Genomic DNA, 20,267 nt, shown 5'->3' with positions numbered 1-20,267 from the left:
CATACACACACACACACACACACACACATATACACACACACACACACACACACACACACACACACTACACACACTTCCCTTACCCTCTCCCCTCTCTCCCCGTGTCCTGCAGGTCCCGTTTGGAGAGGTGGGGGCGGTGCGTGACTGGCTGGGGGTGAGCGGGGAGGTGGGACGTCCAGTGAGGGAGCACCCGAAACGTCCCGTGTTGGGCTGGAGCTGCCGGAGGTCGGAGGTTAGCGGCCGCAGATTCTGGGGCCTCTTCCGATCGATATTTGGAGAGGGGGGAGCGCCGGAGTTTTTCAGCCGCTGTTTCGTCCACAACCTGTGTCCTCTGGTCTTTCTGGATGCTTCCGGAAGGAACCTCACCCCCTCCGACCTCCCTCCTCCCGTCCGGCGATTCCTGCTCCCCATCTGTGAGCGCTCTCTGGGCCAGACGCTGCGTCTGCTGGGCGTCCAGACGGTGGTGGGGGTGGGGCGTCTAGCCGAGGCCGCGGCCAGGCGGGCGGTGAGCGGGGGGGAGGGGGAGGGAGGGGTGAGGGTGGAACGTATCGATCACCCCTCCCCTCGAAACCCCAGGGCCAATCGAGGGTGGGCGGAGAGGGCCGAGGCGAGCCTGAGGGAGATAGGGTTGGGGAGGGAGCGGGAGGGTGAGTGTAAGACAGAGGGAGAGGGAGAGAGTGGAGGGGGAGAGGGGAGGGAGGGGGAGAGGGAGAGTGGAGGTGGGACGGGAGAGAGGGAGGGTGAGTGTGTGTGTTAGACAAAGAGAGGGAAAGGGAAGGAAGGGAGAGAGGGAAAGAGGGGGAGAGAGGAGGGAGAGAGGGGGTGTGTGTAAGACAGGGGGAGGGAGGAGAGGGGTGTGGAGAGGGGAGGGAGGGTGAGTAAGGAGGAGGGAAAGAGGAGGGGAGGGAGAGTGGGGACGGAGGAGGGGGAGAGAGGGAAGGGGTGGGGGAGGGGAGAGAGGGAGGGCTGTGTGTGTTAGACTGAGGGAGGGGTGAGGGGAGGGAGGGAAGTGTGTGAGACGGAGAGAGGAGGGAAAGGGAGGGAATGGAGAGAGATAGGGAGTGAAGGGGAGAAAGGGAGAGGAGGGGGGAGGGAGTGTTGGAGAGAGGGAAGGGGAGGGAGAGAAGTGAGGGAGAGGAGGAGGAAGGGAGAGGGAAGGAAGGGGAGTGAGGGAAGGGGAGTGAGGGAAGGGGAGAGTGATGGGGAGAGAGAGGGAAACTTCACTCCCTCCCACATCCCTCCTCCCATCCGGCGCTCACTCCCTGTCTGTGAGCGGTCTCTGGGCCAGACGCTGCGTCTGCTGGGCGTCCAGACAGTGGTGTGGTTGGGGCGTCTAGAGGAGGGGAGGGGGGGATGGAGAGAGGGAGGCAAAAGATGGGAATTTGTTTGTTGTATTTTTGATGTTTTTCAAACTATTTCTTCGAAAAAGAACTGTTGCGCGCATGTGTTCACGGTAGTTTCACGATGGTCGTTGATTCTGTCCTATCCACAAAGGGATAGAGGTAAATTTCTACCGATCCTCAGAATAGAATGTACACCACAGAATCGATCCCACGGTTACTTTAGCAAAGGGGGCAATTTCTGACAATCCGCGGGATCTTTCATGTTGAAACATTCTGAAAAAGTTGCAAAGGTTCACCAGACTGTCCTGCTGCTTGCCCCCTGCACATAGAAACATAGAAAATAGGTGCAGGAGGAGGCCATTCGGCCCTTCGAGCCTGCACCGCCATTCATTGTGATCATGGCTGATCATCCCCTATCAATAACCCGTGCCTGCCTTCTCCCCATATCCCTTGACTCCACTAGCCCCTAGAGCTCTATCTAACTTTCTCTTGAATCCATCCAGTGACTTGGCCTCCACTGCCCTCTGTGGCAGGGAATTCCACAAATTCACAACTCTGGGTGAAAATGTTTTTTCTCACCTCAGTCTTAAATGGCCTCCCCTTTATTCTAAGACCCTGATCTGGACTCACCCAACATTGGGAACATTTTTCCTGCATCTAGCTTGTCCAGTCCTTTTATAATTTTATATGTTTCTATAAGAACCCCCTCATCCTTCTAAATTCCAGTGAATACAAGCCTAGTCTTTTCAATCTTTCCTCATATGACAGTCCCGCCATCCCAGGGATCAATCTCGTGAACCTACGCTGCACTGCCTCAATCACAAGGATGTCCTTCCTCAAATTCGGAGAGCAAAACTACACAATACTCCAGATGTGGTCTCACCAGAGCCCTATACAACTGCAGAAGAACCCTTTTACTCCTATACTACACCTAACAGAATCTTCCACCCACCCACTCGCCCCCGGGTCCCCCTTTCGTTCTCGGTGAACCCCCCCCCCCCCCTTTCACCCGCCTGGTATCCACTTTGTTCTCAGCAGACCCAGCCGCCTCCCCCTTCCTTCTCGCCCCCTCACCCCCCCCCCCCCCGCCGGGTAGCTCCGCTTGCACACCTACACTAGAAAACGCTTTCCTACACTTTCCTACATTTATGATCACATTCTGGTTTAGAAACATAGAAAAATAGGTGCAGGAGGAGGCCATTCGGCCCTTCGAGTCAGCACCGCCATTCAATATGATCATAGCTGATCATCCACAATCAGTACCCCATTCCTGCTTTCTCCCCATATCCCTTGATTCCGTTAGCCCTAAGAGCTAAATCTAACTCTTGAAAACATCCAGTGAATCGGCCTCCACTGCCTTCTGTGGCAGAGAATTCCACAGATTCACAACTCTCTGGGTGAAGAAGTTTTTCCTCATCTCTGTCCTAAATGGCCGACCCCTTATTCTTAAACTGCGACCCCCCTGGTTCATCGGGAACATCCCTGCATCTAGCCTGTCCGATCCTTTAAGAATTTTATATATTTCTATAAAACAGGATAACCTCACATTTATCCACATTACACTGCATCTGACATGCATCTGCCCACTCACCCAGTCACCCTGCAGTCTCATAGCATCCTCATCGCAGCTCACACTGCCGCCCAGCTTTGTGTCATCCGCAAACTTTGAGATGTCACATTTAATTCCCTCGTCTAAACCGTAAACAGCTGGGGTCCCAGCACCGAGCCTTGCGGCACCCCACTAGTCACTGCCTGCCATTCTGAAAAGGACCCGTTAATCCCTACTCTTTGTTTCCTGTCTGCCAACCAGTTCTCTATCCATGTCAATACCCTACCCCCAATACCATGTGCTCTAATTTTGCACACTAATCTCTTGTGTGGGACCTTGTCAAAGGCTTTTTGAAAGCCCAGATACATCACATCCACTGGCTCTCTCTTATCCATTCAACTTGTTACATCCTCAAAAGATTTCAGAAGATTAGTCGAGCATGATTTCCCCTTTATAAATCCGTGCTGACTTTGACCGATCCTGGCACTGCTTTCCAAATGCGCTGCGAAAGCTTTTCCCCAGCTCATTGTTGTGTTCTGTTCAGTCAGGTGCGAGCCGTGGAACGAGTGTTATTGCAGTTGGCTGTAAAGTAACATAGAAACATAGAAACTAGGTGGAGGAGTAGGCCATTCGGCCCTTCGAGCCTGCACCGCCATTCAATATGATCATGGCTGATCATCCAACTCAGTATCCCGTACCTGCCTTCTCTCCATACCCCCTGATCCCCTTAGCCAAAAGGGCCACATCTACTGTAACTCCCTCTTAAATATAGCCAATGAACTTGCCTCAACTACCCTCTGTGGCAGAGAGTTCCAGAGATTCACTACTCTCTGTGTGAAAAAAGTTCTTCTCATCTCGGTTTTAAAGGATTTCCCCCTTATCCTTAAGCTGTGACCCCTTGTCCTGGACCTCCCCAACATCGGGAACAATCTTCCTGCATCTAGCCTGTCCAACCCCTTAAGAATTTTGTAAGTTTCTATAAGATCCCCTCTCAATCTCCTAAATTCTAGAGAGTATAAACCAAGTCTATCCAGTCTTTCTTCATAAGACAGTCCTGACATCCCAGGAATCAGTCTGGTGAACCTTCTCTGCGCTCCCTCTATGGCAATAATGTCCTTCCTCAGATTTGGGGACCAGAACTGTACGCAATATTCCAGGTGTGGTCTCACCAAGACCCTGTACAACTGCAGTAGAACCTTCCTGCTCCTATACTCAAATCCTTTTTACTATGAAAGCTAACATACCATTGGCTTTCTTCACTGCCTGCTGCACCTGCATGCCTACTTTCAAATGACTGGTGTACCATGACACCCAGGTCTCGCTGCATCTCCCCTTTTCCTAATCGATGTTCATAATTGTAGATTTTTCAGGCCAGTCATCAAACATGCCGTCTAACCGTGGGAGTGTACAATGTGGTCAAGTGTAATTGTGCTAAAGGCATAATAGCAACTCAATAAACTGTAATTTTTATACCACTTTGGAACATGCCTGGATGTCTTCCTGTTTAAGAAGGAACTGCAGATGCTGGAAAATCGAGGGTAGACAAAAATGCTGGAGAAACTCAGCGGGTGCAGCAGCATCTATGGAGTGAAGGAAATAGGCAACGTTTCGGGCCAAGACTTCTTCAGACTGGTGGGGGGGGGGGCGGGGAGAAGAAAGGAAAAAGGAGGAGGAGCCAGAGGGCTGAGGGAGAGATAGGAAGGGGAGGAGACAGCAAGGGCTAACAGAATTGGTTGAATTCAATGTTCATGCCCCCAGGATGCAGACTCCCCAAGCGGAATATGAGGTGCTGTTCCTCCAATTTCCGGTGTTGCTCACTCTGGCCATGGAGGAGACCCAGGACAGAGAGGTCGGATACAGAAGGGGAGGGGGAGTTGAAGTGCTGAGCCACCGGGAGGTCAGGTTGGTTATTGCGGACCGAGCGGAGGTGTTCGGCGAAACGATCGCCCAACCTCTGCTTAGTCTCACCGATGTAGATCAGCTGACATCTAGAGCAGCGGATGCAGTAGATGAGGTTGGAGGAGATGCAGGTGAACCTCTGTCGCACCTGGAACAACTGCTTGGGTCCTTGAATGGAGTCCAGGGGGGAGGTAAAGGGACAAGTGTTGCATCTCTTGCAAGGGAAAGTGCCCGGGGAGGGGGTGGTGCGGGAGGGAAGGGAAGAGTTGACCAGGTAGTTACAGAGGGGGCGGTCTTTGCGGAAGGCAGACATTGGGGGAGATGGGAAGATGTGGCGAGTGGTGGGGTCACGTTGGAGGTGATGAAACTGACGGAGGATTACTTGTATGTGACGGCTGGTGGGGTGGAAGGTGAGGACTAGGGGGACTCTGCCCTTGTTGCAAGTGGGGGGATGGGGAGAGAGAGCAGTGTTGCGGGGTATGGAAGAGTCCCTGGTGCGAGCCTCATCTATGGTGGAGGAGGGGAACCCCCATTCCCTGAAGAATTAGGACATTTCAGATGCCTTCCTGTCGTGCTGAGCGAATGTAAGATTATATTATTTAAGTAATATGTGGATGTAGAGGGGTGGGGTGGAAGAGGTGTGGACAGGCAGTATTAGTGTGTTAACCTGAAAACATTTATCCACAAGAGGTATCGTTGCTGATGAGGAGGAAGATAGTCGAATGCTAGGGGGTTTAGTCACACTCCCCTACTCTCTTTCTGTCTCACTCAAATAATCACACAAACACTCTGTCTGTCTGTCTCTGTCTGTGTCTGTCTGTCTTTGTCTCTGTCTGTCCCTCTCTGTCTGTCTTTTTGTCTGTGTCTGTCTGTCTGTCCCTACATCTCTGTCTCTTTGTCCCCGTCTGTCTGTCTGTCTGTCTGTCTGTCTCTGTCTCTCTGTCCCCATCTGTCTGTCTGTCTCTCCCTCTTTATCTCTGTCTGTCAGTCTGTTTCTCTGTCTGTCAGTATGTCTGCCTGTGTGTGTCTGACTGTCTGTCTGTCTGTCTCTCTGTCTGTCAGTCTGTGTCTGTGTATTATTCCAATATCTGTCTATCTGAAGATAGACACAAAAAGCTGGAGTAACTCAGCGGGACAGGCAGCATCTTTGGAGAGAAGGAATGGGTGACGTATCGGGTCGAGACCCTTCTTCACCCAGTGTGAAGAAGGGTTTCGACCCGAAACATCACCCATTCCTTCTCTCCAGTGATGCTGCCTGACCCGGTGAGTTACTCCAGCTTTTTGTGTCTAATTTCGGCTTAAACCAGCATCTGCAGTTCCTTCTCACACACTAACCGTCTATCTGTCCACCTACCTGTCTGTGTGTCTGTCTGTCTGTCTGTCTGTCTCTCTGTCTGTGTCTGTCTGTCTGTCTCTCTGTCTGTCTGTCTGTCTGTCTGTCTGTCTGTCTGTCTGTCTGTCTGTCTGTCTGTCTGTCTGTCTCTCTGTCTCTCTGTCTCTCTGTCTGTCTGTCTGTCTGTCTGTCTGTCTGTCTGTCTGTCTGTCTCTCTGTCTGTGTCTGTCTGTCTGTCTCTCTGTCTGTCTGTCTGTCTGTCTGTCTGTCTGTCTGTCTGTCTGTCTGTCTGTCTGTCTGTCTCTCTGTCTCTCTGTCTGTGTCTGTCTGTCTGTCTCTCTGTCTGTCTGTCTGTCTGTCTGTCTGTCTGTCTGTCTGTCTGTCTGTCTGTCTGTCTGTCTGTCTGTCTCTCTGTCTGTCTCTCTGTCTGTTTATCCACATATCAACCTAAACGAGACCATGAATCTGTACATACAAATAATATCAAGAAATGAACCCAGTAAATACATCTCAGGATCTACCTTTTGTAACGGAACAGTTACAACGGGAGGTTGGCCGTTGTTTTTCCGTTAGGTGGGGAATGACAGTTCTGGGGGGGGGGGGGGGGGGGATCGATCTTCGTTGAAGGACCATCGCAATTTTAAAGAAACTAACCAAGATAAACGGATAATATGGGGCTGAAGTAAATCTGTGACAAGATGTTTGTGACATGTTCTGTTTTGTTGTCACATGTAATGTGAATTGGCGAATGCGATCCACCAGCTGCAAAGACAATGCGTTTTGTGATCAAACAATACCTGATAGAATGCTATAAATAGTCTGAAGTATTCCAAACAGTTTGTTATGATCCATAATTATATTAGGCATGCAGGTGCAGCAGGCAGTGAAGAAAGCCAATGGTATGTTAGCATTCATAGCAAAGGGATTTGAATATAAGAGCAGGGAGGTTCTACTGCAGTTGGTGAGACCACACCTGGAGTATTGCATACAGTTTTGGTCTCCTAATCTGAGGAAAGACATTCTTGCCATAGAGGGAGTACAGAGAAGGTTCACCAGACTGATTCCTGGGATGTCAGGACATTAATATGAAGAAAGACTGGATAGACTCGGCTTGTACTCGCTAGAATTTAGAAGATTGAGGGGGGATCTTATAGAAACTTACAAAATTCTTAAGGGGTTGGACAGGCTAGATGCAGGAAGATTGTTCCCGATGTTGGGGAAGTCCAGAACAAGGGGTCACAGTTAAGGATAAGGGGGAAATCTTTTAGGACCGAGATGAGAAAAACATTTTCCACACAGAGAGTTGGTCAGACAGTCGAGGTGTAGTTGGGGTCTGTTTGTCAGGAATCAAGGAACCAGTTGCAGGATTGGACCAGGCGGTGTCTGAAGAAGGGTTTCGGCCCGAAACGTCGCCTATTTCCTTTGCTCCATAGATGCTGCTGCACCCTCTGAGTTTCTCCAGCACTTTTGTCTGCCTACGATTTTCCAGCATCTGCAGTTCCTTCTTAGTAGCGGGAAAGCGACAGACTCACAATTACAACGGTTTTTTCCCCCGCAGCATTTATAAAAATCTCAGCTTCAGGTGAAAAAGAAAGGTGTTTTCAGTGGCAATCTTGCTATTTTGCTGCTAAAAACAAGCTGAGATATGTTCTGTGTGCTTGTTCATCTCATAGAAACATAGAAAATAGGTGCAGGAGTAGGCCATTCGGCCCTTCGAGCCTGCACCACCATTCAATATGATCATGGCTGATCATCCAACTCAGTATCCTGTACCTGCCTTCTCTCCAAACCCCCTGATCCCTTAAGCCACAAGGGCCACATCTAACTCCCTCTTAAATATAGCCAATGAACTGGCCTCAACTACCTTCTGTGGCAGAGAATTCCACAGATTCACCACTCAATGAACTTGCAGCCGTGCGCCTGATTACTGCAGCGACTGCGGATGGGAACGGAATCGGACGCCTTTATCGAGGCGCCTCGTCGGTCTCGATGCCTCCCGGACGGCCGCGGAGAAGCCCAGGTCGGGGAACTGTGCAAGCGCACTTCATGGGCGACGATTGCAAGCAAAGTATTTCACTGTGACATGTCACATGTGACAAAAATGCCCTCATTAATTAATTAATGAATTAATCGATGGAACAATCAATTAATTAAATCATTAATTTATTAATTCACTCTATATCGTTTAGTCATAGGACAGCTATTTTTTTTTTTTTGGACAATTTCAGTTTCTCCTTCCCAATCGGATTGCGTTATATTTCCATCAATGTAAAGCAAATAACGTTCATTGTTTGATCGCGGGGTTATGTTCAATTCGCGACATTGAAATACGCGTTGTAGAAACATAGAAACATAGACAACAGGTGTAGGAGGAGGCCATTTGGCCCTTTGAGCCAGCACCGCCATTCATTGTGATCATGGCTGATCGTCCCCAATCAATAACCCGTGCCTGCCTTCTCCCCATATCCATTGACTCTTCTAGCCCCTAGAGCTCTATCTAACTCTCTCTTAAATCCATCCTGTGACTTGGCCTCCACTGCCCTCTATGGCAGGGAATTCCACAAATTCACAACTCTCTGGGTGAAAAAGTTTTTTCTCACCTCAGTCTTAAATGGCCTCCCCTTCATTTTAAGACTGTGTGTGGCCCCTGGTTCTGGACTCGCCCAACATTGGGAACATTTTTCCTGCATCTAGCTTGTCCAGTCCTTTTTATAATTTTACGAGACTAAGTGGGACCCGTTGGGTCCCAGCATCACACAGGAGGGCTGGTCACCAACGCAATATTCCACCTCTCCACCAATTCCAATACTGCTCGCCAGTAGGGGGGGGGGGGGGCTGTCTGTTGCGCTAGTATGATACTTGCGGGCCGAAGGTACTGGTTTCCAGAGGGCTAGTATAGACATTGTGAGCCATATGGATGCTTGGGCAGGCATCCAACTGTTGCAACGATTTTAAAAGCCAAGGCAACCAATTGGGCTGCAGCCACCCGACAACCATAATTCATTTTGTGAACACAAACATGTTAAAAAGGCGAGGCAAACAATTGGACTGCAGACACCCGACAACCAAAATTCATTTTGTGAACACCGCTCGGCGATGTACAGCGGATTGTTGGTGGAGTATCCATAAGGGCCTGTCCCACGAGCATGCGCCTGCATGCGGCAAGCGCAACCTAACGTGGTTGCTTGAGCCGTACGGCCTCGCGGGGCCGGTCCCACATCAATGCCATCAACCCCGTTAAACCCTCAAAAATGCAAATTCAGGGTAAGTGAGGTGAAATACATAGGCCATGTGTTTACTAAAGACGGCCTAAAAACTGATCCGGCGAAAACCACTGCTATCATATAAACATAGAAAATAGGTGCAGGAGTAGGCCATTCGACCCTTCGAGCCTGCACCGCCATTCAATATGATCATGGCTGATCATCCAACTCAGTATCCTGTACCTGCCTTCTCTCCATACCCCCTGATCCCTTTAGCCACAAGGGCCACATCTAACCCTCCTAAATATAGCCAATGAACTGGCCCCAACTGGCAGAGAATTCCACAGATTCACCACTCTCTATGTGAAAAATGATTTTCTCATCTCGGTCCTAAAAGATTTCCCCCCTTATCCTTAAACTGTGACCCCTTGTTCTGGACTTCCCCAACATCGGGAACAATCTTCCTGCATCTAGTCTGTCCAACCCCTTAAGAATTTTGTAAGTTTCTAATCTCAATCTTCTAAATTCTAGCGAGTCTTTCTTCATATGAAAGTCCTGACATCCCAGGAATCAGTCTGGTGAACCTTCTCTGTACTCTCTCTATGGCAAGAATGTCCTTCCTCAGATTGGGAGACCAAACCTGTACGCAATACTCCAGGTGTGGTCTCACCAAGACCCTGTACAACTGCAGTAGAACCTCCCTGCTCTTATACTCAAATCCTTTTGCTATGAATGCTAACATACCATTTGCTTTCTTCACTGCCTGCTGCACCTGCATGCCTACTTTCAATGACTGGTGTACCATGACACCCAGGTCTCGATGAGCTTCCAGCACCCACACACGTGCCGAGTGTGCAGAGATTCCTTGGTTACTGAAGCAAATTCATTCCGGATATCAGTGAAATATCAGCCCCGCTGCGCCAGCGTACACACAAAGACACTGCTTGGACCTGGCACGAGCAACAGCAGATGACTTGTGCTCCTACTCTGGCTAACTTTGATCCAAAACGACCAGTAACACTGACTTGTGACGTTTCACAACACGACTAGCCGCAGCACGTCTACAAGATGATGGTAACGGCAATAAGCCTCTTGCCTATGCCTCGTGCACTATGACTGACACAGAACAACGCTATGCCCAAATTGAGAAAGAGCTGTTGGTTCTTGCACCTGCAAGAAATTTATATATCTTTATATATCTATATTTAGCAATGTTACAACATTTTGAGATTTTAAAAATCAAGTCTGCAATTTATCCCATCAGATAAAGCATAAAAATAAGTTTAATTTGACACCTAATTCACTTTCATATCTTCAGTTCTAAAAACGTTATGGCCATTTTCATATGCGGAAATTAGCATCTTGTTCCCTATTGCTTTTCCATTGACCTAACACAAAAGCTGTGATCAAGGACAGTCAAATGGCCATAACTTTCTTAAAAATTAAGAGAACTGAAAGAAAATTTAAGTTATTATAGATTGCAGCATTCTGAAACAAATATGAAACAATCTTACTTAGATTACTTGAAATTAAAGCATAATTAGTTAACCTAATTGTAGCTAATTACAAAATTCAATTACTAGACCTAAACATCTATCAATTTCTTAAGAATAGATTAACATTTTTAAATAGCCTAAGTGTCCAAATAACATTCACACAAGAATTCACAATATAACATATTTTTAAAATCTCATTGTCATGGATTTATAGGCCAAGTGGAAGGAATTTAATGTTGAATACCTGTAAATTAATGGCCATTTAAATCATCTTGCGAGTGGGTTTTTCTGGAACGCGACCATTTGGAACGTTGCGGTTTGCGGTGATTTAGATCCCCATATCAGCAGCAAAAACACTGTCGGTTGGTATGGGGACTAAATCACCGTTTCGCAACTTTAAATGTGAACTAAAGGGATCTTAAGGACCACTTTTATACATAAAATAAACAGCTTTCGATTAGCTGTCCCCTACCTGAAATCCGTCCCTGTTGACGGCTTTAGAAGCTGATTTTAAAATGACACCAGCGCTGAACTAGTCGGGCAATTAAAAAAACCCCACACAGAACGCCCGTCGGAACGATTCTTCAGCAAAAGCTTGCGCTCCAACCAAATATAACCAGGACAAGATAGGAAAAAAACGCGTTTTAACACCGCCCCCCCCCGCCTCAAAGGTGCCATAATCGCGCACACGGCCAGTGGCAGAATTACAGCGCCGCTGAAGATAAGTATTGTAACATACCTACTTTTTTTAATCGCCTGACTAGTTCAGCGCTGGTGTAATTTTAAAATCAGCTTCAAAAGCCGCCAACGCCGACAACGGGGACGGATTTCACGTATGGGACAGGTAAAGGAAAGCCGTTTATATTATCTATTAAAGTGCTCCTTAAGATGCCTTTAATTCACATTTTATGTTGCGAAACGTTGATTTCCCCCCCCATACGAACCGGCAGTATTTTTGCTGCCCACATGGGGTTTAAATTCACCGTAACCGCAACGTTCCAATTGACCGCGTTCCAGAAAAACCCACTCGCAAGATGATTTAAATGGCCATTAATTTACAGGTATTAAACATTAAATTCGTTCCATTTGGCCTATAAATCCATGACAATGAGATTTTTAAATTATGTTATATTGTGAATTCTTGTGTGTATGTTATTTGGACACTTAGGCTATTTAAAAATGTTAATCTATTCTTAAGAAATTGATAGATGTTTAGATCTAATAATTGAATTTTGTAATTAGCTACAACACATCAGTGAGTGGGGCGGGAGCTGCGCCGGTCAATGTTTCAATTCAGCGCCCTTTCACTGGGTGATTTCCTGGCTAACATTGTCACAGCAGGATCGGGTGAATTGCGGAGAGCGTATACAACTGCAGACTCAATGTGAATGAATAAACCAACTCGAGCCTCAACATGTTTCTGTCGAATCTTCCCAGTCTCCTCTTTGCATCTGACCCTCTGTGTGGCTACCGTAGAATTAAAATCTGAGTTCCAAATATAATTTCATGTTTGCCGTTTAGTTCAATTGAGTGATTTCCAAAACTACATTTGAAGAGAAGTTGGTTCTGTGGGATGTACTTCACAGTGCGAGGAGAACGGACTGTGTTCCCTCTCTGTATGATCTGTGTACCTTGACAAGTGTGCGATCATTTGATATCGGAGTACTCCTTCCTCAATTGCAGCTCTACTCCAAGCTCAAAGATACCACAAATCACACATTCCCTTCAGATAACGTCAAAGATAGGCATCATCTGGGTGAATTGGAAAATGGAAGTTAATCGATACTTACCAACTGCATTGTAACATAGTACAGCGAAGGTTCACCAGACTGATTTCTGGGATGTCAGGACTTTCATATGAAGAAAGACTGGATAGACTCGGCTTGTACTCGCTAGAATTTAGAAGATTGAGGGGGGATCTTATAGAAACTTACAAAATTCTTCAGGGGTTCGACAGGCTAGATGCAGGAAGATTGTTCCCGATGTTGGGGAAGTCCAGAACAAGGGGTCACAGTTTAAGGATAAGGGGGAAATCTTTTCGGACCGAGATGAGAAAAACATTTTTCACACAGAGAGTGGTGAATCTGTGGAATTCTCTGCCACAGAAGGTAGTTGAGGCCAGTTCATTGGCTATATTTAAGAGGGAGTTAGATGTGGCCCTTGTGGCTAAAGGGATCAGGGGGTATGGAGAGAAGGCAGGTACAGGATACTGAGTTGGATGATCAGCCATGATCATATTGAATGGCGGTGCAGGCTCGAAGGGCCGAATGGCCTACTCCTGCACCTATTTTCCATGTAAACCAATCTGATTCACGCCAATGTAATTTTGAGTTCCTTTCTGATGATGAACCACATGTCTGGGATGATCTACACGCATCCACACAACACAAACATACCGCGTTGTTGCTAATACTCTTATAATCCCAGAGTATTATAAAGGACATTTCCCACCCCGGACACTCCCTGTTTGAACTGTTACCGTCAGGCAGACGGTACAGATCTACAAGGACAAGGACAAACAGACTTAAAAACAGTTTTTACCCCACTGCTATAAAGGCACTAAATGTAGCCGCCAAGGAACGCAGGGGCGATACATACTAAGAGACTGTGAAATCGACAGAAGGATGTAGGGCTGGGTGTTTATGCGTGCTATTTTTATGATATTTATTTTAGTTGTTTATCTTTTTAAAAATATTTTACCTTGTATGTATCGTTCGCTTTTAGAAATGTTTGAATGGTGCACTGACTGGCTGACATTTTACAATTTCGTTGTACATGGTTCATGTTACAATGACAATAAAGAAACTATTCTATTCTATTCTATTCTAATAAAGCCAGAGCTAATAAAATCATGGGAGACCCCTTCCACCCCTGCAACGGACTGTTCCAGCTGCTACGGTCAGGCAAACGCCTCCGTTGCCATGCTGTGAGAACGGAGAGGTTGAGAAGGAGTTTCTTCCCAGAGGCCATTAGGACTGTAAACTCCTATCTCACCAGGGACTAACTTTACTGAACCAATTTTTTGCACAAAGTCCGCGAGCATTGCCACATTACATTTCACTGCACATCTCGTATGTGTATGTGACGAATACACTTGACTTGACTTGACTAGATCAGAAACCCAGTGTTCGAACTCGTCCGTCCTTCACCTTCCCAGAGGATAGTCTTTAGAGTAATGATTCGCCGTTGATTTTGCAAATTCCGTAATGTGTGCTATCCCTTATTTGGCCATCCTCGTTCTTTTTTAAATGAAAACCACGATCACTGCCTAAATCAATGGTGGAAATGAGTCGGGGAGCCAAGCGGATATTTGTTACACGTGTCTTTTTTAGATGCTCTGAATACGATGGTTCCCCAGCCTTGGTGTTCCTCTGAACTCTCACACTGAAAAATGATATTTGATGCGAAATTAACCTTAGAGTTGAAGGAAAGAAGTGTGTCGACGGCACAGAAACGGACTGAGTCGGGGCACCCACCGAGCAGTGTTAGAATTATTTAATCTACTTTTCCAGGGGATATACACTAATTTGGCCAACGCTAATGCAAAAAAAGGATGAGCAGAATCCAACTAAATGCACCGTATTTGCAGCGAAGCTTCTATTGGAGACTGTGCGGTAAAATAAGCGGGAACAGCGGAGACGAGTATCGCAGCTATTAGAGCGTCGACACCATGACGGTATGGACCCGGGTCCAGTCCTAACCTCGCCCGCTGGCTTGTGGACTTTGCGCGCACTCTCTTTCCGTTACCTCCCACCTTCCAATGTGTGGACGTTGTGCGTCCTCTGTGATTGCCCCCCCCCCCCCCCCCGATTATGCCGCTCAATTTCGATTGTGGGGACGGGCTCTGGGATTAATCCAATGTAAGGAGAATATAATTAATGTCAGATTAGAGTAAATAGATGGCTGATGCTTAGGGCGGTCACTGGGTTGCCGAGCCTGTTTGCGGAATGCATTTCAACAGGTCTGACCCTAATGTTTTGATTATAATGCTTTAAATGCTCCAGTTTTTCGTCATTTTTTCAGCGTTTCATGAATCTTATCAGTCGGGAAAGGGGATATGTTAGCACAGTCAACAATTGCTTTCTAAACATCGTCTGTGTCACCGCATATATGCACGTGTTTGTACAACTGCTAAGTAACTGAAACATAAATCCTATTTCCGATACAAAGGGAGGAAGGTCCAGGGAGCAACCTCCCAAATAACACATACGTGTATTTATCATATACAATGAAATTATCGACCATAACAGAATGAAATTTCCGGAGATAAATAACAACAATATCACGGATTTTCTTCGAGTCGTCATTTCGGGATCACTGGAGTCTTTGGCATTTTTCAGGTCCCGGAGTCTCCTGCGGGCTCTGCTGGCGACGATAATGTGTCTAACTGTTAAAGCATTGAGCATCAGAATCAATACAAACGGGACACCGGGGTGAGAAGATAATGAAGAAACTCAATCGTTGTCCAGGTTGGTGAAATCATAACACGTACATCCACGTAACAAAACCATGGAGTATTCGCCAACCTGTACCAATCTGTGTACATAAAATACCAGAAAACATTCTTTACACTGCTCAGTGCACTCACCGTGCCCAGAACCATAGTCGCCGTTTTCTCGGTGCAATATCTATGCTTCAGCTTTTGGCTACAGATGGCAACAAATCGGTCAATGGTGAAGGAGACGGTGAACCACACAGAACAGTCGGTCACTGCGTAAAGCAGGACGGCGTGGATATTACACAGGGGGATGGACTTCACAAATATTAGATGATGAGCAATCGGAATCTGCCTCAATATCAGGTCAAAGATAATGACCAGTAGATCCGCCGCTGCCATGGCCACCAGATAGCGGGTCACACAGCTGGAGAGACCACACTTTCCTCCACACAGGACCACAATTGTCACCAGGTTCACTGTGATGCAAAAAGAATCAAGTCAAATCAAGTGTATTCGTCACATACACATACGAGATGTGCAGTGAAATGAAAAGTGGCAATGCTCGCGGACTTTGTGCAAAAAGACAAACAAACAAACAAACAAACAAACAGAATGGAACAGAATCACATATTCTTTTTTATATTAAATATTGTGGGTGGAAGGAAAAGGGAATAAAACAGTAATTAAAAAAAAAAAGCAGTAGAGTGGTTAAGTAAAGTTAGTCCCTGGTGAGATAGGAGTTTACAGTCCTAATGGCCTCTGGGAAGAAGCTTCGTCTCAACCTCTCCGTTCTCACAGCATGGCAACGGAGGCGTTTGCCTGACTGTAGCAGCTGGAACAGTCCGTTGCAGGGGTGGAAGGGGTCTCCCATGATTTTATTGGCTCTATCCTGATGTATTGTTCCTGCAGGGAGGCGAGTGAAGTTCCCATAGTGCGTTTGGCTGAACGCACTACTCTCTGCAGAGCCTTCTTGTCCTGGGCAGAGCAGTTCCCAAACCAGATGGTAATATTTCCGGACAAGATGTTTTCCACAGCCGCTGAGTAGACGCACTGGAGGATCCTCGGAGACACTCTGAATTTCCTCAATTGCCTGAGGTGGTAAAGGCGCTGCCTTGCCTTACTCACCAATGCTGCAGCGTGTGATGTCTATGTTTCATATTTCATATTTCAAGAGCAAGATGATTGCAACCTCCGCATTATGTGGTTTACAGGAGAGAAAAAAACACACTTTACTTGGATGAAGATCATCAGTGATTTCACCATTACATCTGTGTGATTCCCTGAAGCAAAGTACAATGTATGGGTCTCAACAAATAAAGGTTAATAATACGTTAATGTGTAGCGGCCGATTTTTATTTCGTTCGAGAAATTACCCCTCTATCTGCTGAATGGATAAGTATGGTTAAGGGGAATATCATCCACGCCCATGCGAGCTCACTCACTCACAGAGACCTTCAGAGCGTCTTCACAGATAAGCCTTCAAAACACAGTCTTCTGATGAATAAATACTTTATTGTTGATAGAAATCAGTAAGATACATCCACATTTCTTCCAACTCGTTACTACTGGCTTCATCAAACTCCCGCCTGTTGCTTTAAACATCAGAAAACCCCTCGTGTCTCCGTTACACTTTCCATGATCTCCTTCACACCTCGCATGGTCGAAGGGTAAACCTTCTGCATGTTCTCTCCAAACTAATCTGAAGAAACGCAACTTCTGCGCAAGCTACATGGCCCCAAATACGCCCAAAAAGACGTTCTAAATCCCACCCACAATATAACGGGCAGTCTAAAATTGAAAGGCACATGCCATCATCAATGAGCCAAATGGCCACTACATAATGTACTGAGCGATATAAACACATATAGCAACAACGCGGTATGTTTGTGTTGTGTGGATGCGTGTAGATCATCCCAGACATACGGTTCATCATCAGACAGGAACCCCAAATTACATTGAGGAGAATCAGATTGACGTTTACCGTGCAATTGGTAAGTATCGATTAACTTCAATTTTCCAATTCACCCAGATGATGCCTATCTTTGACGTTATCTGAAGGGAATGTGTGATGTATGGTGTCTTTGAGCTTGGACTAGAGCTGCAATTGAGGAAGGGGTACTGCGATCTCAAATGGTCGCACAATTGTCAAGTTACACAGAGATCACACAGAGAGGGAACTCAGCCCGTTCTCCTCGCACTGTGAAGTACATCCCACAGAACCAACTTTCTGTTCAAATGAAGTTTTGGAAATCACTCAATCAAACTAAACGGCAAACATGAAATTATAAGGGGGGTTGCACGTAAGGTCACTGGGTCATAGGGCTTGACGCACGGAGCCGCTCAATCCATCTAGAATGCTAGAAACGCGTACTTTCCCACCTGTTAAAAACCGCCAAAATGTTGAATTTTTGCGCTGAAAAAAAATGTGGGAGTCGGGGTAAGTGTGAGAGACATGTACCCAACTTTAGAATTCCAAACGTGAAGCGAAATGAAGGTAAAGAGAAGCGAGAGCTGAAGGGACAACAACAGCTAAAGTGCTTGGTAAACAATGAAAATATTGGGAATTATCGCGTTTGCTCACTGCATTTCATCAACAGTAAGGCATTATTTGTGTTTTTTCTTGATTCCTTTGGTATCTAAAAAGTCTCAGAAGTGATAAATCTGGCTGTAAATTTTTCTTCAGATGCGTTTTCATTTTTTTATGTAAAAACCCACTTGGGCGATTTAAAAAATTTACAGCCAGATTTATCACTTCTGAAACTTTTTAGATGCCAAAGGAATCAAGAAAAAACACAAATAATGCCTTAGTTGATGAAATGCAGTGAGCAAACGGCCAATGTTCGCCAAGCACTCTGGCTGTTGTTGTCCCTTCAGCTCTCGCTTCTATCTACCGTCATTTCTCCTCACTTTTGGAATTCTGAAGTAGGCTAAATGTCTCTCACGCTTATCCCGATTTCCATAATTATTTACAGCGCAAAAATTGACAATTTCAGCGGGTTTTAACGGGCCCGCTACGCTGGAAACAATGGTAAGTGCCTACCTGCAGTACATCGCGTGTACTCCACTTCGAGTAGCGTAGCAACAGTACGGGTCATGGGTCGTGACCCGACTGCCGTGAAACCTCCCTATATCTGGAACTCAGATTTTAATTCCACGGTAGCCACACAGAGGGTCATTTGATGCAAAGAGGAGACTGGGAAGATTCGACAGAAACATGTTTAGGATCGAGTTGGTTCATTCATTCACATTGAGTCTGCAGTTGTATACGCTCTCCGCAATTCACCCGATCCTGCTGTGACAATGTTAGCCAGGAAATCACCCAGTGAAAGGGCGCTGAATTGAAACATTGACCGGCGCAGCTCCCGCCCCACTCACTGATGTGTTTCCTTCACCATTTAGCACTGTGACTTTATATGTTCCATCATTTCAGCTGGAACTGGACTATGGGACATAATGGACGCGATACAACGTGACTGTGCTCGATATTAGCCAGTGGAAACACCGAGACGTTGCCCGTCTCACTTCGTTCCATCCTGTAACATGCGATGTTCAACATGACGGTCACAGCAAGAATCGCTCGCGCCTTAATAATCCCTCGGCAATCACAGAACTTGAAATTAAAAGAGAGAGTTTCGCGAGAGTTTCGAGACAGTTTCGAGAGAAATTCGAGAGAGTTTCGAGAGGCACACAACCAGATTCTCAAATGTTCACAGCGTATTCTCAGCCATGATCATATTGAATGGCGGTGCAGGCTCGAGGGGCCGAATGGCCTACTCCTGCACCTATTGTCTATGTTTCTATGTTTCTAAACGACAGCTCTCATTACTTACCCGGAACACCGAGAATAGCCAGGATCGGGTAGTATATCTTTACGATCCCATATATGACTCTAACAATGACAATTGCGCCCATCTTCCTGCCAATGGAATCTAGGTAAATACCTTATTTGATTATGGAATGGCTCATTGGAAAATGTTCCCCTATTTGTAGTAAAGGGGATGTCCCTGCGGGGCGGTTGTGTGTCATTAATTCCATGTTGATCACAGATCCTGAGCAAACCTAGTGTTGCATAATATTGTGAAAGAAAGTACCACATGCCTATTCACGTCCCGCTCCACAACGCTGAACAATTGTTCGGCCACTTTGGAGAAAACAAACATTCACCGCACAAGTGTTCACCCGCCATCGGCCATCGCCATTTCTGCAAACCTTGCATCTCCCAACCTCAACCGATTGGACTTTATGTGCCAACGTTAAATCAAATCCTAAATATCTACATGGAACATTGCGTTACGAACCCTCTATTTTTTTGTATGTTTGCTTTCGCCATCTATATTTGTACACGAAAAGCCTCCCACATTAGTGACAAGAGGCGCATTCAAGAGTGGGTTCGTTGTGGCTCGATCATCAGCGGTTCTTTAAATGCCCGTTCACTTATTTACCTTGCCGCAACTCCTGCACCAAGATTCATCTACTTGTTCAAGTTAAACATGTTTCCCATTGACATTTTGCAATTCGTTTTAACACTGACTCACGAGAATATTCATTTAAGTCCCAGCCTTACAGGCATAGAAGGATACAGCGTGGAAACAGGTCCCTCGTCCAACATGCCCCCACCGGCCAACATGCCCCCGCTACACTAGTTCCATCTGCTCGCGTTTCCTGCACATCCATCTAAATCTGTCCCGTCCATGTACCTGTCTCGATGTTTGTTAAACGTTGGGAAGGTCCTTGCCTCAACTACCCCCTCTGGCAGCTTGTCGAATACAATCACCTTTTGTGTGAAACGGTACCTTTAGATTTCTATTAAACCGTTTCTCCTTCACCTTAAACCTATGTCCTCTGATCCTTCATTCACCAACTCGGGGGCAGGGGACATTGTTCATCTACCCTATCTATTCCTGTCATGATTTTATACACATCAATAAGAATACCCTCATCCTCCTGCGCTCCAAGGACTAGCCTCATCCTACTCATTCTCTCCCTGTAGCTCACACTCTCTAGTC

General features: G+C 46.4%; 1 protein-coding gene and 1 long non-coding RNA gene across 2 annotated transcripts; both read left to right on the top strand.

Annotated features, from left to right (window-relative positions):
* Positions 1-54: 54 nt before the first annotated feature.
* On the top strand, positions 55-984 carry smug1 (single-strand-selective monofunctional uracil-DNA glycosylase 1; the record flags this gene model as incomplete). Its single annotated transcript, XM_033016780.1, has 2 exons — positions 55-647; positions 980-984. Coding segments are annotated over 2 exons (598 nt in total), but the record flags the coding sequence as incomplete, so codon positions are not given.
* Positions 985-1,123: 139 nt separating this feature from the next.
* LOC116970049 lies at positions 1,124-18,533 on the top strand. Its single transcript, XR_004410992.1, has 3 exons — positions 1,124-1,384; positions 12,184-12,186; positions 18,521-18,533. It is a non-coding gene; the product is annotated as an uncharacterized LOC116970049 (long non-coding RNA).
* The last annotated feature ends 1,734 nt before the right edge of the window (positions 18,534-20,267 follow it).

This window comes from Amblyraja radiata, unplaced genomic scaffold (genome assembly GCF_010909765.2).
Source record: "Amblyraja radiata isolate CabotCenter1 unplaced genomic scaffold, sAmbRad1.1.pri scaffold_497_ctg1, whole genome shotgun sequence".
Taxonomy (NCBI): Eukaryota; Metazoa; Chordata; class Chondrichthyes; order Rajiformes; family Rajidae; genus Amblyraja; species Amblyraja radiata.
The sequence above is the reverse complement of the archived record's forward strand: the minus strand, read 5'-3'. Positions and strand labels throughout refer to the sequence as shown.